This window comes from Perca fluviatilis, chromosome 17, assembly GCF_010015445.1.
Source record: "Perca fluviatilis chromosome 17, GENO_Pfluv_1.0, whole genome shotgun sequence".
NCBI lineage: Eukaryota > Metazoa > Chordata > Actinopteri > Perciformes > Percidae > Perca > Perca fluviatilis.
The window spans coordinates 29,626,096-29,641,476 of NC_053128.1; the positions used below are offsets into that span (position 1 = coordinate 29,626,096).

The window sequence follows — 15,381 nt, forward strand, 5'->3', positions numbered from 1 at the left end:
CACTGGCTGAATATTCTCGTCCCCTGACCTGTGACCTACTGTATGAATGACCTGATGTTGTCTTAAGCTTTCCCTTTAGTCTCATCATACCACAACATGGTGTTTCCATAAATTCCACCACACTTATACTTGCCTGATTATTCCCATGTTATTCTACTTCATATACTGCTTTTCTTACACGCCATCTCAGAGGTAAATATTACGCCACTACATTTGTCTGACAGCTTCTTGACAGTTTCTCGTTACGATTTGTTTTTAAATATAATACATTGCGTGGAGTATTTTTACTCTGTGGTACTGATATTATAACTTACATCTCAATACTTCTTCCAACACAGTCATCTTCTAACATGCAATTATATTTAACAAATCTCATCAAAAAACTACTTTCTGCTTGCTGTGTGTGTGTGTGTGTGTGTGTGTGTGTGTGTGTGTGTGTGTGTGTGTGTGTGTGTGTGTGTGTGTGTGTGTGTGTGTGTGTGTGTGTGTGTGTGTGTGTGTGTGTGTGTGTGTGTGTGTGTGTGTGTGTGTGTGTGTGTGTGTGTGTGTGTGTGTGTGTGTGTGTGTGTCAGCAGTTCACATTTAGGTCACACTGGTGCTGTACTGCTCTGCTGGTTACATCACAGACTTGATCTCGCCACTCCACCTCCATTCCTCTCTCTCTTTGTCGGTCTTTATCTGAACATTCAGTAGAAAATATGAAGCCTTTGTTTATCCCTGCTGATATGTTACTGTATACACACGTTATGTCAGGTTGTTGCTTATTGACAGAAAGGGGAAGAAGTACTCGGATACTTAAGTAAACTGAACTGGGAGACGTAAAATGCAATAGTCTCATTGGTCGCTTGACAGGATGTTAATTGACTTGGAGGCAGACACATCTGGCTGTCGATGTTTCGCCTGATGTATTTATGATTGTGGTTGACTTTGGGAAATATTTGCAGCTTTAGTTTTTGTATTTCTAATGTTTGTGTGTGACTATACTGCTGCCTGTCTTGGTTAGGACACTTGAAAAAGTTTTTTGTTCTCAGTAAGGTTTTTTTCTGGTTAAATAAAGTATTGTAATACGAAAATATTAAAGTACAGGTTTCATTTTGTGCCTCTTTCTTATAATCTCCTCACCCACTCGTCTCCTTTCCCATGCTCCCTTCAGTTACTCTGACATTATCATCGAGCGTGAGATCCTGATGCAGAAGTACATCCACCTGGTCCAGATCATGGAGACAGAGAAGATCGCAGCCAATCAGCTCCGCACCCAGCTGGAGGACCAGGACACGGAGATCGAGAGGCTCAAAGCTGAGGTATGCTCGAGTGCTTCCACATCAACACACGTACTGTACGTGCATGTTGTTAAAAGGCCCTCAGGTGCAGATCAAAGAATGCAAATGCATCTGGATAGATGGGAAAACACTTGAGTTCGGAGCATAGACTCAAATGCATAGAATAGCATAGAAATAATGGACGTAGCATCCGTGACGTCGCCCATTGGTTGTGCAATGCCGTTTTGAAGCCTCAAGTTCGAACTGAGTACGATGACTTTTTTATTTTTTTTTTTGGTGCGATTTAAGATGTTTTTCATACGACTTGCAACATGAACACATTTTCAACCCTTCTGAAGTGAATCATCCAGTAGAGATTTACCAGCGAGTAAACGCACCATTCATATACATACAGAAAATCTGCAAACTTCCCTTTTTAAAGGCGCTCTAAGAGATGTTGGGTGATGTCACTTCTTGTTGACGTTCGAAGTATTTTCCAACAAAACGAGGCTACCCTACTCATCCCGTCCCCTAACCGTCCCTTCTGTGCTTCCGCGCACTAACCCTCCAACCCCCACCCCCAAATCCTTCTTGTCGGTTATTGGCTGGAAGACATGTTGGACAAGTTTGTTATGTTTGGTGGTGCAGGTTGGCGCAGTTTATTTTTGTTGGCGTGTGTGGAGCCTGGGCTGTCTACAGAGACCGCGTTTTTTTTACAGTGTGTTCAGGGGACAGACAGCTAGCAGATAGTGAGGAGATGTTTTTTACAGTGTGTTCAGGGGACAGACAGCTAGCAGATAGTGAGGAGATGTTTTTTACAGTGTGTTCAGGGGACAGGCAGCTAGCAGATAGTGAGGAGATGTTTTTTACAGTGTGTTCAGGGGACAGGCAGCTAGCAGATAGTGAGGAGATGTTTTTACAGTGTGTTCAGGGGACAGGCAGCTAGCAGATAGTGAGGAGATGTTTTTACAGTGTGTTCAGGGGACAGGCAGCTAGCAGATAGTGAGGAGATGTTTTTTACAGTGTGTTCAGGGGACAGGCAGCTAGCAGATAGTGAGGAGATGTTTTTTACAGTGTGTTCAGGGGACAGGCAGCTAGTAGATAGTGAGATGTTTTTTACAGTGTGTTCAGGGGACAGACAGCTAGCAGATAGTGAGGAGATGTTTTTTACAGTGTGTTCAGGGGACAGACAGCTAACAGATAGTGAGGAGATGTTTTTTACAGTGTGTTCAGGAGACAGCTAGCAGATAGTGAGGAGATGTTTTTTACAGTGTGTTCAGGGGACAGGCAGCTAGCAGATAGTGAGGAGATGTTTTTTACAGTGTGTTCAGGGGACAGGCAGCTAGCAGATAGTGAGGAGATGTTTTTACAGTGTGTTCAGGAGACAGACAGCTAGCAGATAGTGAGGAGATGTTTTTTACAGTGTGTTCAGGGGACAGACAGCTAGCAGATAGTGAGGAGATGTTTTTACAGTGTGTTCAGGGGACAGACAGCTAGCAGATAGTGAGGAGATGTTTTTACAGTGTGTTCAGGGGACAGGCAGCTAGCAGATAGTGAGGAGATGTTTTTACAGTGTGTTCAGGGGACAGACAGCTAGTAGATAGTGAGATGTTTTTACAGTGTGTTCAGGGGACAGGCAGCTAGCAGATAGTGAGGAGATGTTTTTTACAGTGTGTTCAGAGGACAGGCAGCTAGCAGATAGTGAGGAGATGTTTTTACAGTGTGTTCAGGGGACAGACAGCTAGTAGATAGTGAGATGTTTTTTACAGTGTGTTCAGGGACAGGCAGCTAGCAGATAGTGAGGAGATGTTTTTACAGTGTGTTCAGAGGACAGGCAGCTAGCAGATAGTGAGGAGATGTTTTTACAGTGTGTTCAGGGGACAGGCAGCTAGCAGATAGTGAGGAGATGTTTTTACAGTGTGTTCAGGGGACAGACAGCTAGCAGATAGTGAGGAGATGTTTTTACAGTGTGTTCAGAGGACAGGCAGCTAGCAGATAGTGAGGAGATGTTTTTACAGTGTGTTCAGGGGACAGACAGCTAGCAGATAGTGAGGAGATGTTTTTACAGTGTGTTCAGGGGACAGAGCAGCTAGCAGATAGTGAGGAGATGTTTTTACAGTGTGTTCAGGGGACAGGCAGCTAGCAGATAGTGAGGAGATGTTTTTACAGTGTGTTAGGGAGCAGCTAGCAGATAGTGAGGAGATGTTTTTACAGTGTGTTCAGGGGACAGGCAGCTAGCAGATAGTGAGGAGATGTTTTTTACAGTGTGTTCCGGGGACAGGCAGCTAGCAGATAGTGAGGAGATGTTTTTACAGTGTGTTCAGGGGACAGACAGCTAGCAGATAGTGAGGAGATGTTTTTTACAGTGTGTTCAGGGGACAGACAGCTAGCAGATAGTGAGGAGATGTTTTTACAGTGTGTTCAGGGGACAGCAGCTAGCAGATAGTGAGGAGATGTTTTTACAGTGTGTTCAAGGGACAGGCAGCTAGCAGATAGTGAGGAGATGTTTTTACAGTGTGTTCAGGGGACAGACAGCTAGCAGATAGTGAGGGAGATGTTTTTACAGTGTGTTAAGGGGACAGACAGCTAGCAGATAGTGAGAGATGTTTTTTACAGTGTGTTCAGGGGACAGACAGCTAGCAGATAGTGAGGAGATGTTTTTACAGTGTGTTCAGGGGACAGGCAGCTAGCAGATAGTGAGGAGATGTTTTTTACAGTGTGTTCAGGGGACAGGCAGCTAGCAGATAGTGAGGAGATGTTTTTACAGTGTGTTCAGGGGACAGGCAGCTAGCAGATAGTGAGGAGATGTTTTTACAGTGTGTTCAGGGGACAGGCAGCTAGCAGATAGTGAGGAGATGTTTTTACAGTGTGTTCAGGGGACAGACAGCTAGCAGATAGTGAGGAGATGTTTTTACAGTGTGTTCAGGGGACAGGCAGCTAGCAGATAGTGAGGAGATGTTTTTACAGTGTGTTCAGGGGACAGACAGCTAGCAGATAGTGAGGAGATGTTTTTACAGTGTGTCCAGGGACAGGCAGCTAGCAGATAGTGAGGAGATGTTTTTTACAGTGTGTTCAGGGGACAGGCAGCTAGCAGATAGTGAGGAGGATGTTTTTACAGTGTGTTCAGGGGACAGGCAGCTAGCAGATAGTGAGGAGATGTTTTTTACAGTGTGTTCAGGGGACAGGCAGCTAGCAGATAGTGAGGAGATGTTTTTACAGTGTGTTCAGGGGGACAGGCAGTAGCAGATAGTGAGGAGATGTTTTTTACAGTGTGTTCAGGGGACAGACAGCTAGCAGATAGTGAGGAGATGTTTTTTACAGTGTGTTCAGGAGACAGACAGCTAGCAGATAGTGAGGAGATGTTTTTTACAGTGTGTTCAGGGGACAGACAGCTAGCAGATAGTGAGGAGATGTTTTTTACAGTGTGTTCAGGGGACAGACAGCTAGCAGATAGTGAGGAGATGTTTTTTACAGTGTGTTCAGGGGACAGGCAGCTAGCAGATAGTGAGGAGATGTTTTTTACAGTGTGTTCAGGGGACAGACAGCTAGCTGACAGTGATGTGATGTTTGCTGTATGTGACAAAAAATGTAGCCTAAAAAACGCGTGACATCGCTTAAAGCACCTTTAAGTTACCAGCTAATGTTAGCGGAAGCTAGCCAGCTTGGTTGGCCTAACGCCAGTCTGTCATTACCAGCTCTAGCTCCACAGCGCTGCGGAGTAAGGTCTGACAACACCACAGATGCATTCTGGGATAGGAGAAAAAAACACTCTGGGTTGTTTGCATTTCTTTAAACCAATCACAATCATCTTGGGCGGCTCCAAGCTTTAGTGATGGACGCAGCGACTGTGGCTCTGCAAAATAGTCTCAGGAAGGAAGTTGTTTTGGTGGAACATTTGCACCCCGCTAAAACGCCACATACAGTATTAAATGAAGTTAACTGTTCATCCAATACAGTAACGTGAGCTATTTAAATTAGCTGATACAAAGTCATTTGCTCTTACCAGTGTACCGCTGTGTGTACTTTCTAAAAATATTCTTTCTAAATCTTTACAATCTTTCAAAGAACCAAGCAGGCCTGTCTTGTCGCACAATCCAAATTTTCTTCAAAACTTTAAGCGTGTAGCTCGCTACCTCGAAGGTGGTTGTTGTTGTTGTTGTTGTTTCCCGTAGCGAAGGGAGCTTGAGAACAGCAACACACAGACAGCAAAAGGTAAAGGACGTCTGGCAGAACATCCGGCAGCACCGGATATGAGGGCGGTTATGCGCCCTACATTGTGGTTTTATGTGTAGGCGGCTTAACAAGACATTTTTAGGCGACCAAATGTTCCAATTAACTTTGAAGTAAAAACACAGTGAGACGGTAAAAAGTTTAAGATGAAAACACGGACAACACACAAAAACAAGTTCGGGTCTAGATTCAGTTTTGGCCATTTCTTCGTTTTCTCTCTTTTTGCTGGCAGGTTTCTCTATAGAGCCCCCCTACAGGTTTCTCTATAGAGCCCCTCCTACAGGTCTCTCTATAGAGCCCCTCCTACAGGTTTCTCTATAGAGCTCCCCTACAGGTCTCTCTATAGAGCCCCCCTACAGGTTCCTCTATAGAGCCCCCCACAGGTCTCTCTATAGAGCCCCCCCACAGGTTTCTCTATAGAGCCCCCCTACAGGTTTCTCTAGAGCCCCCTACAGGTCTCTCTATAGAGCCCCCTACAGGTTTCTCTATAGAGCTCCCCCCACAGGTTTCCTCTATAGAGCCCCCTCACAGGTCTCTATAGAGCTCCTCCTACAGGTCTCTATAGAGCTCCCCCACAGGTTCCTCTATAGAGCCCTCCTACAGGTCTCTCTATAGAGCCCCCCTACAGGTTTCTCTATAGAGCCCCCTACAGGTCTCTCTATAGAGCTCCCCCCTACAGGTTTCTCTATAGAGCCCCCCTACAGGTTTCTCTATAGAGCTCCCCCTACAGGTTTCTCTATAGAGCCCCCCTACAGGTTCCTCTATAGAGCCCCTCCTACAGGTTTCTCTATAGAGCCCCCCCTACAGGTTTCTCTATAGAGCCCCCCTACAGGTCTCTATAGAGCCCCCCTACAGGCTCTCTATAGAGCCCCCTACAGGTTCCTCTATAGAGCCCTCCTACAGTTCTCTATAGAGCCCCCTACAGGTTTCTCTATAGAGCCCCCTACAGGTTTCTCTATAGAGCCCCCCTACAGGTTTCTCTATAGAGCCCCCCCCACAGTTCCCATAGAGTCCCCCCTACAGGTCTCTATAGAGCCCCTCCTAAGTTTCTCTATAGAGTCCCCCTACAGGCTCTTAGCCCCACAGCTCTATAGAGCCCCCCACAGGTCCTCTATAGAGCTCCCCCTAAGGTCTCTCTATAGAGCTCCCCACATCTCTATAGAGCCCCCTACAGGTTCCTCTATAGAGCCCCCCTACAGGTCTCTATAGAGCCCCTCCTACAGGTCTCTATAGATCCCCCTACAGGTTCTATAGAGCTCCTTACAGGTTCCTCTATAAGCCCCCTACATCTCTATAGACCCACAGTCCTTAGCTCACACCTTGCCCCCCCAAGTTTCTCTATAGGCCCCCTAAGTCCCCTATGCCCCCTACACTCTTCCCAACTTCCCTACAGCCTATAAGCCCCCCTACATTTATAGACCTCATCTTAGGGCCTACAGGTCTTGCCAAAGGTCTCTATAGACCCCACAGGTCCTCTATAGGCCCCCACAGGCCCCCCACAGTCCTCCTAGGCCCCACACCCACCCCACATCCCCATACCCCCCACAGGCCCCCAGACCCCTACAGTCCCTCTATAGAGCCCCACATCCCCACCCCGCCCCTCTATAGAGCCCCCCACAGGTCCCTCTACAGAGCCCCTCCCCATACCCCCAGAGCCCCCAGGTTTCTCATAGAGCCCCTCCAGTTGCTCCATAGAGCCCCCTACAGGTTTTCTATAGAGCCCTCCCCCATAGAGCCCCCACAGGTTTCTATAGAGCCCTCCCACAGGTTTCTATAGAGCCCCCTACAGGACAAGAGCCCTCCCTACGGTTTTGTCCCCTTACAGCTCCTGTGTTTATCGCTGACTCCCTTCTCGGTCAGTCTGCCGCTTTCTCTCTCTCTTCGACGATGCTTTCCGAGCTTTCTGCTTCTGTTTAGCCGGCTCAGCCATGACGATAGTGTGAAAATCTCCATCGCTGCCTTGTTAGCCGGTTCCTGAATGGGCGTATCTGTGCAGTGCCGTGAAGCAATTAGTTGCATCGCAAGACCTGATATCACGCCATACTTCCTGACGCTGAGGCCGGCAGCTCGCCAGCCGAAAGTCGCGAGGGTGATTTTCCCGCTCACAGGCGCTAGGGGGGGGGGGAAGCGAGACGACCACCATTCAAAACCAAAAAAAGCCATATAACCATTCCAATGACTCTGAAGCTGTGCAATTAAGGTAAATTAAGCTAAAACTGCATAGTTCCCTTTAATGTCCACAGTGTTAGCATGGTTAGCATCACTAAGCCTCTGTCCTGATTTGACCGTCCAGCGGAGCGCCCCTGCTTTATCGTCTGTTTTAAAATAAATGGGATCATGACTTTACAAAATGAAAATCACGCTCGCGATTGAGGCCATTAACCAATTATGAAAATGTTTACTGAGGTAATAATAAATCGCGTGAGAACGGGTCATTTTCCGGCATCGGCTTCAACTTTCAGACTCGAAAGCTTTCAATCCATTATTATTTTACAGTCTATGCTTTGAGCTTAAATGAAAGCTCAGCAGGGTCCAGTGATTCAAAGGCCATTACTCCCCATCATGCAACAACATATTTGTTGTTTTAAACCTCCAAAGAGGTTCTCGTGAATATTTCAACCTCTGTGCGGTGTAAAAATTACGGAGACTGTTGTTTGCCAGATTGTTGTGTTGAACAAAACCAAAGAGGGGATGCAGCCGCACCACAACAACCCAAGAGGAGGGAGGACCCAGATATCAAAAAGATCAAAAAGGTAAATTGTTGGTTACACAAAAATGACAAAGCCAGAGGGACAAAAGAGAGACACCTTGGTGTGCTGTGGCTGTGCAGGTGCAAAGCTTCATGCGTGGCTGGCTGTGCCGGAGGAAGTGGAAGATCATCGTCCAGGACTACATCAGTTCGCCTCACGCCGAGAGCATGCGGAAGAGGAACCAGATTGTCTTCAACATGGTGGAAGCGGAGACCGAATACGTCCACCAGCTCTCCATCCTGGTGAACTGTTTCCTGCGGCCGCTGCGCATGGCCGCCAGCTCCAAGAAACCTCCCATCAGCCATGATGACGTCAGCACCATATTCCTCAACAGGTACAGGGCTGCAGCTAGCGATTATTTTCATTATCGATGAAGCTACCGTTTTATTTTCTCGATTTTTTTTTTAATGGATTAGTTGTTCGGTCTCTAAAATGTCAGAAAATGGTGAAAAAATGTGGATCAGAGTTTCCCAAAAAAGCCCAAGATGACGTCCTCAAATGTCCACAACTCAAAGATATTCAGTTTACTGTCACAGAGGAGAGAAGAAACCATCAAAAGCTGGAATCAGAGAATTTTAAACTCAGACTAATCAATTATCAAAATAGTTGGCATTTAATTTAATAGTTGACAACTAATCGATTAACCTTTGTAGCTCTAAACGGGGAATCTTTTATTTTGTATAAGAGTAAATGTTTAACTCCCAGTTAATAGTTACAGTAAGAACATCCTGTCCTCTCTCTCTCTCTGCCCTCTCTCTGCTATATCCTCTCTGCCCTGTCCCTCGCTCTCTCTGTCTTTATCCTCTCCGTCGTCTCGCTCCTCTGTCTTTATCTCCCCTCTGTCCATACTCTCTTTCTCTTCATTTCTCTCTCTCTCTCTGGTCTATATCTCTCTCTGTCTGTCCTCTCTCTGTCTATATCTCCTCTGCCTTCCTGTCTCTCGCCTCTGTCCATATCTCCCTCCTCTCTCTCTCTGTCTATATCTCTTTCTCCTTCTCTTCTATTTCTCTCTCTCTCTGTGTCTCTCTCTGTGTCTCTTTCTCTTTCTATTTCTCTCTCACTTTCTTCTCTCTCTCTCTCTCTCCTCTCTCTCTCTTCTCTCTCTCCAGTGGAGACCATCATGTTTCTGCACGGATCTTCCATCAGGGTCTTAACGCTCGGAGTCGTAACCGGGCCCACGCTAGTCCTGTGAGTACTTCACAGCTCAGTACGTCTCGTTCGCACTTAGAGCCCCTAACCCCCGCCTCGCTTCAGTTATCAAAAATAAAGAACCTTTAAACACATTTTACGTGTTTATAACACGGGACACCATTTCACATAATACACGATATATAGATGGTTGATTTAGTTAGTTCGTTTTTATTTAGTTACTGTGTCATGCAACAGTAGGATTACATACACATAGGATTACAAGACACTTCTACTGAACAGACATCTTCCGTCTCACATATACAACTCATGTTGAGAAATGCATGAATAACAAAACCTCTATAGATCAGAGTTTTGTCTCCTCTCCCGGTTTCTCAAATAATTGACACAAAATGTGCAAAGTAGCACTACTTTGACTGTCTTTGACTTTGAATAAACTAACGACAATTCCTCGGAATTTAAGGTCGCTTTTCAGAAACCCACACATGCATTTGCCAACACTATATAGTATTTTCTCTTTTTTTTTTTTTTTTTTTTTTTTTTTTTTTTTTTTTTTTTTTTTTTTTTTTTTTTTTTTTTTTTTTTTTTCTCTCTCTCTCTCTCTCTCTCTCTCTCTCTCTCTCTCTCTCTCTGCACACACACGAACAGTCCGGTTCTGGTGGTTGATGAACTCAGATGTGTGCTGATTGGCTCTCATAACGGGCCAAGTGGGTAGCGCACTGCCATGTGCTGCCACCTGATATTCAGATTAGAAGGCTGATGATTTGACATGAGTCTGGATTTTTCAGTTCTTTGAAGCTGGTTTATTATTATTATTATTATTACCAAGAGGTTTTGAAGTAAACTCCTGATATAATTATGATTTTAGATGAGCCTGAGCAGTTTATTAAGAAACAAATATCATATTTTCAGAGAATTGCCTATACATGATAAAGTATACAACAAAATAAACACATTTAGTGTGGGAGATAAACTCGTTCAATTGCGTCTACGCAGTTGAGGAAATAGATCAACATTTTGGAAAGTAATATAACCAATCCAGAATTAACAAATTAATTTTAGCCTGATAACGTGTTAGCCTGGATTAGTTCTGAACAACAGGGCTGTCAGACATCCGATATGTACGTGTATATTTATGTGTTTATTACATTATGGAGATGTTGGGATTAATAAACTGTATTACCACATGAAACGGGGGTCTCGGTTCACTCCCAAGTGCACTAGAGTTCGGTTCACTTTAGGTGAGAAGGCAGTCTGACCCTAATATAGGATCTGAACCAAAAAGCAATGCATTTACTAGCTTGCAGTTTCAACTTTAAAATCCATAACCTTCTCCTTACTCGCTGTCTCGTCAGCTGCTTATTGTTCGCCTTCTAAAATATTAGAAAACACTAAAGCAAAACAGGAAAAACCAAGACGTTATTTGATGTAGCTCCATTATTTCTGAGACCAGGTTAGTGTCGGCGAGTTTCACCAGGATATTCCTTCTAATAGACCAGCGACCATTTGACTACGTAATGTGTGGTGCTCTTGACAAAGTGCAGTGTGAGCGCTGTATGAACATGTGGAAAATGCAACAATGCAACAACTACAACCCCGAATCGCAATCGAGTCTACAGAATTAAAGGTGTGAGTGACCGGTGACTGTTAAAAAAACGTCAAAAGGTGTGAACGTGCCCTTAGGCCGGTTACCCGCTGGACGCGTGGCGTGCGTCCTTTCTTTAATTAACCTATTTTATCTTCTTTTATATGTTGAACTGTTTTAACTGTTCTTTATTCGCTTATTTTATCTCTCAGTTCTTTAAATTCTTACACTGCACTGTAAAATGTATTCTTGTCTTTTAAATTGTTTTTAATTGTTTTATAACTGCTCATTCATGTTTTATGTAAAGCACTTTGAATTGCCCTGTTGCTGAAATGTGCTATACAAATACAAACACGCAAGTGTTTTGGAAGAGTTTCCAGGCAAAATAGAATAGGAAAAGATGTTTATGTCATTTAGACACAAATACACATATTAATAAATGACATGTTGGTGTTTGAAAGCCTCGAGGTTTTGATATAAATGCAGATATATATAAATGTAATTTAAAAAAGAAAATCAATTTTCTAATATTTCACCTGTCAATACAGAATGAAATATTCTGGAGCCTATTTTGCCGTCAATACTGCCGACGTTGTCTTTGCTGTAATCTAATCAGTATACAGTACAGGCCAAAAGTTTGGACACACCTTCTCATTCAATGCGTTTCCTTGTTATTTTCATGAATATTTGTATAGATTCTCATGCTGCAGGTCTAAATATGAATGAACACATATGGAATTATGTATTTAACAAAAAGTGTGAATAACTGAAAACATGTCTTATATTTTAGCTTCTTCAAAGTAGCCACCCTTTGCTTTTTTGATAACTCTGCAAACCCTTGGTGTTCTCTCAATGAGCTTCATGAGGTAGTCACCTGAAATGGTTTTACCTTCACAGGTGTGCTTTGTCAGGGTTAATTAGTGGAAGTTTTTCCCCTTATTAATAAAAAAGCAAAGGGTGGCTACTTTGAAGAATCTAAAATATAAGACATGTTTTCAGTTATTTCACACTTTGTTGTTAAGTACATAATTCCATATGTGTTCATTCATAGTTTTGATGCCTTCAGTGAGAATCTACAATGTAAATAGTCATGAAAATAAAAAGGAAACGCATTGAATGAGAAGGTGTGTCCAAACTTTTGGCCTGTACTGTATATTTATGTTTAACATGGTATTTCAGTTTATCAATGGGAAACATACATGTGTCCAGACAAGGCTAGAAGCAGCAGCGCTGCATCAGACACGTTTCTGGTGTGTAAAGAAATAGAAAACGTCACACAGCCGGCACGCAGCTGACACGCAACAGAAACGCCACGCTCACGCCACGCAGGCAGTGTGTAGCCGCCCTTAGACTCCAGCATCACTTCATATGTGTTAACGTGAAACTGAAAGATCATCTTCAGTTCAATCAAAAAAGGGTAAATATGTGAAACATTTGCGGTCAGGTTTTCACGGTAGATGTGTGTTTTTATCGGACCCATTTTACAAAGACAAATGCACAGATAAGAGATTTATTTTAAAAACATGTGGCAGTAAAACTGGATCACACTATTTAAAAAAAAACAAAAAAACAATGTCGAGGTTAATCCTCTCTCTTCTCCTTCTGCTCCTCTTCAGTCGCTCTCGCCTCCTTTTCTTTCTTCTGTACCTGAAGATCGGAGTTTTGCTCTTTTAGGAGCTTGATTTCGTTCTCGGTTTTGGTAAACCACTCCTCCATCCTTCTGCTCATCTTTTCAGACTCCTGGCAGCAGTGGTTTTGTACCTGAAGAGCAGAGATTTTCTCTTTTAAGAGCTTGATTTCGTTCTCCATTTGGCTCTGTTTGTTGTTCCACTCCATCTCTCTGCTCTCTCTTTCCAGCTCACGCCATTTCTCAAAGCTCTCCATTTTTGCAGCCAGCTCACGCGCCCTGTGGTCTTGCAGAGTGGCGAGTTTTCTTTCAAACTCTGCCTCCCTCTGGATGATCTGCCTTTCCTTCTCCACGAGCTTGGCTTCGCTCTCCAAATACTTTGCTTCTAGAGCCCTCTTTTCCTCCGTTATTACGTTGATCGGATCATCCTTTAACTGGACGACATGGCTCGACTTCCTGTCGTGGTCCTCTGCCAGAGTTTGGAGCTTTGCGTCCTTGTCCATCAAATTCTGGTTTGGTACGGTTGATAATGTACCATTAGTCTTCTTCCTCTCCTGGGTCGCTCTGTTCCTCTCTCGCTCCTGTTTCAAGAGCCCGACGACCCGGTTGAGCTCACCACTCCAGTGGAGTTTGGCTGACAGGGAGACGTTCTTCTCTGCCTTCAGACTTTCTCTGAGAGATTGAATCTCTTCATTTTTGTTCTTCTCCTTGATTTTACTCTCCTTCTCGACATTTTTCCTTACGGTTCTCTCTGAACGTAGAGCCGTCAGGATTTTCTTTTTCTCTTCCTCCAGCCCAGCATTTTCGGACACCAGCTGGTTGATTAGTTCTCGAGTTTCCAGTTGGTCTTTCTTCAGGTCCTCGAGCTCCACGCTGGGAGCTGGGCAGACGACTGTCGCCGGCATTGTTGCCATGATCGCTGAACAGAAGTATTTGCTGCGATAGTGGAGTATTGCAGCGTAGAGTAGTGTCGCTCGATCGTTTTAGTACGGAGGTTTTGGTGTTTTGAGCTCTGTCACACAAAGAGATGTGTTGTTAACGAGTTCAGACGGTTAACTGGCTGTGAGCAGCCAGGGTTTTATTCTGAACAGAACCGTAGAATACCACGAGAGGGTTAGAATGGGTCACACTGTGATGTCACACTGGGATGTCACACTGTGATGTCACACTGTGATGTCACACTGTGATGTCACTCTGCACGACAAGTTCTAGAAGCAGTCCCTCCAAAAAAATGTGATTATGTGATCGCATAATTCAATATTAAATTTATGCGGGGGGCGCATTTTTTTTCAAAAACGGCGCATAAATTGCCGATTTCCGCGCAAAATATGCGGCGCTTGCATGATTTCTTTGAAAAAAAAAATTTGAAAAAAAAAAAATCACACATATCTTAGCAGAAAGTTGAAAAATGTTGCGTTTACTTCACACAAGAGCAGCCATTTTCCTCTGTTGCCATGGGAATGTTATGAAGTGATGTAATTACATGACGTGAACATCAACGAAAAGCAGGGAGTGGGGGGAATCACTTTTTTTTTCCTCTTTTTTTTTTCATCAAACTGCAGTTTTTGCAAGTCCCTGCAATTTCATCGCATAAAATTTCAAATGGTGCCCCATGTGTAAGGAACAGGCATTTGTGGGCTGAGCAGCAGCGCTGAGTATGTGGGTTGCGCCCATGGAAAAATTTGCCAAATCTTCTCTGCCAATGCCAAACCGCTTATTCTGGCATTGACTCATTTGGTGGATTGGATGATTGAAGTTCGAAGAAATGAGACATATTGGCAATTGAAAAATTTATTAATTTCACAAATGTGTGTGTGTGTGTGTGTGTGTGTGTGTGTGTGTGTGTGTGTGTGTGTGTGTGTGTGTGTGTGTGTGTGTGTGTGTGTGTGTGTGTGTGTGTGTGTGTGTGTGTGTGTGTGTGTGTGTGTGTGTGTGTGTGTGTGTGAGAACCAGACACAGCCACGAGTTACTTTTTGTGCCAAGTTTAGAACATGTTCCTTATCGGTTCAATTCAAAGGGCTTTATTGGCATTGTGGTGTAATCGGTAGCGATGCTGTAATTCTATGTGGAGAGGAATCCGCTGACACTGTTTCTTGATTATAAAGGTTTATTTACATCAAAGAAATCAGCATCATGTACAAGCCCTGCAGAGCTCGGAGAGGACCTGTTTCCCAATTCTCTGATGGTCACTCTAAAGTTCTTTGTGTGTGGACCACATATCTATATTCCATAGATTGGGGTGGTATCGATAACTGACCAATGGCTTCAAGCCAAGTGGCTCTGTCTAAGGGTCCATTGATAATGCATCCCAGATATCTTCAGAGAAGTGTCCAACGAATGTAGGCTAAAGTTCATCTGGGTTTCTTTGTTACCCAAAGCTTAAATACAAATCATATAGAATATGCAGATACAATAAGATGACCATATACCTCAGCATGAATGTTCAATAACAATGTTGCCAAAACAATATTAGGATGGGTTTATATTATTTTATGAATCTATTTGTATGGTTATTAAGCAATATGGAAAAAAATAAAAATGTAAAGACAGTAACATTTTACATTAGACATAAATATGTACAGATATTTTAAAGTGTGTGTGTGTGTGTGTGTGTGTGTGTGTGTGTGTGTGTGTGTGTGTGTGTGTGTGTGTGTGTGTGTGTGTGTGTGTGTGTGTGTGTGTGTGTGTGTGTGTGTGTGTGTGTGTGTGTGTGTGTGTGTGTGTGTGTGTGTCACATGACTTCTCCAGACTGAAAAATGGAAGTGTATATAGCCCAACATA

General features: G+C 43.8%; 1 protein-coding gene across 1 annotated transcript in view; it reads left to right on the top strand.

Annotated features, from left to right (window-relative positions):
- Window positions 1-15,381, top strand: part of rasgrf2a (Ras protein-specific guanine nucleotide-releasing factor 2a) — a 65,701-nt gene that overhangs the window by 24,565 nt on the left and 25,755 nt on the right. Inside the window, 5 exon segments of the mRNA XM_039779058.1 lie at window positions 1,154-1,301; window positions 8,151-8,201; window positions 8,204-8,242; window positions 8,320-8,590; window positions 9,349-9,428. Coding sequence (XP_039634992.1) covers window positions 1,154-1,301; window positions 8,151-8,201; window positions 8,204-8,242; window positions 8,320-8,590; window positions 9,349-9,428 — 589 coding nt within the window.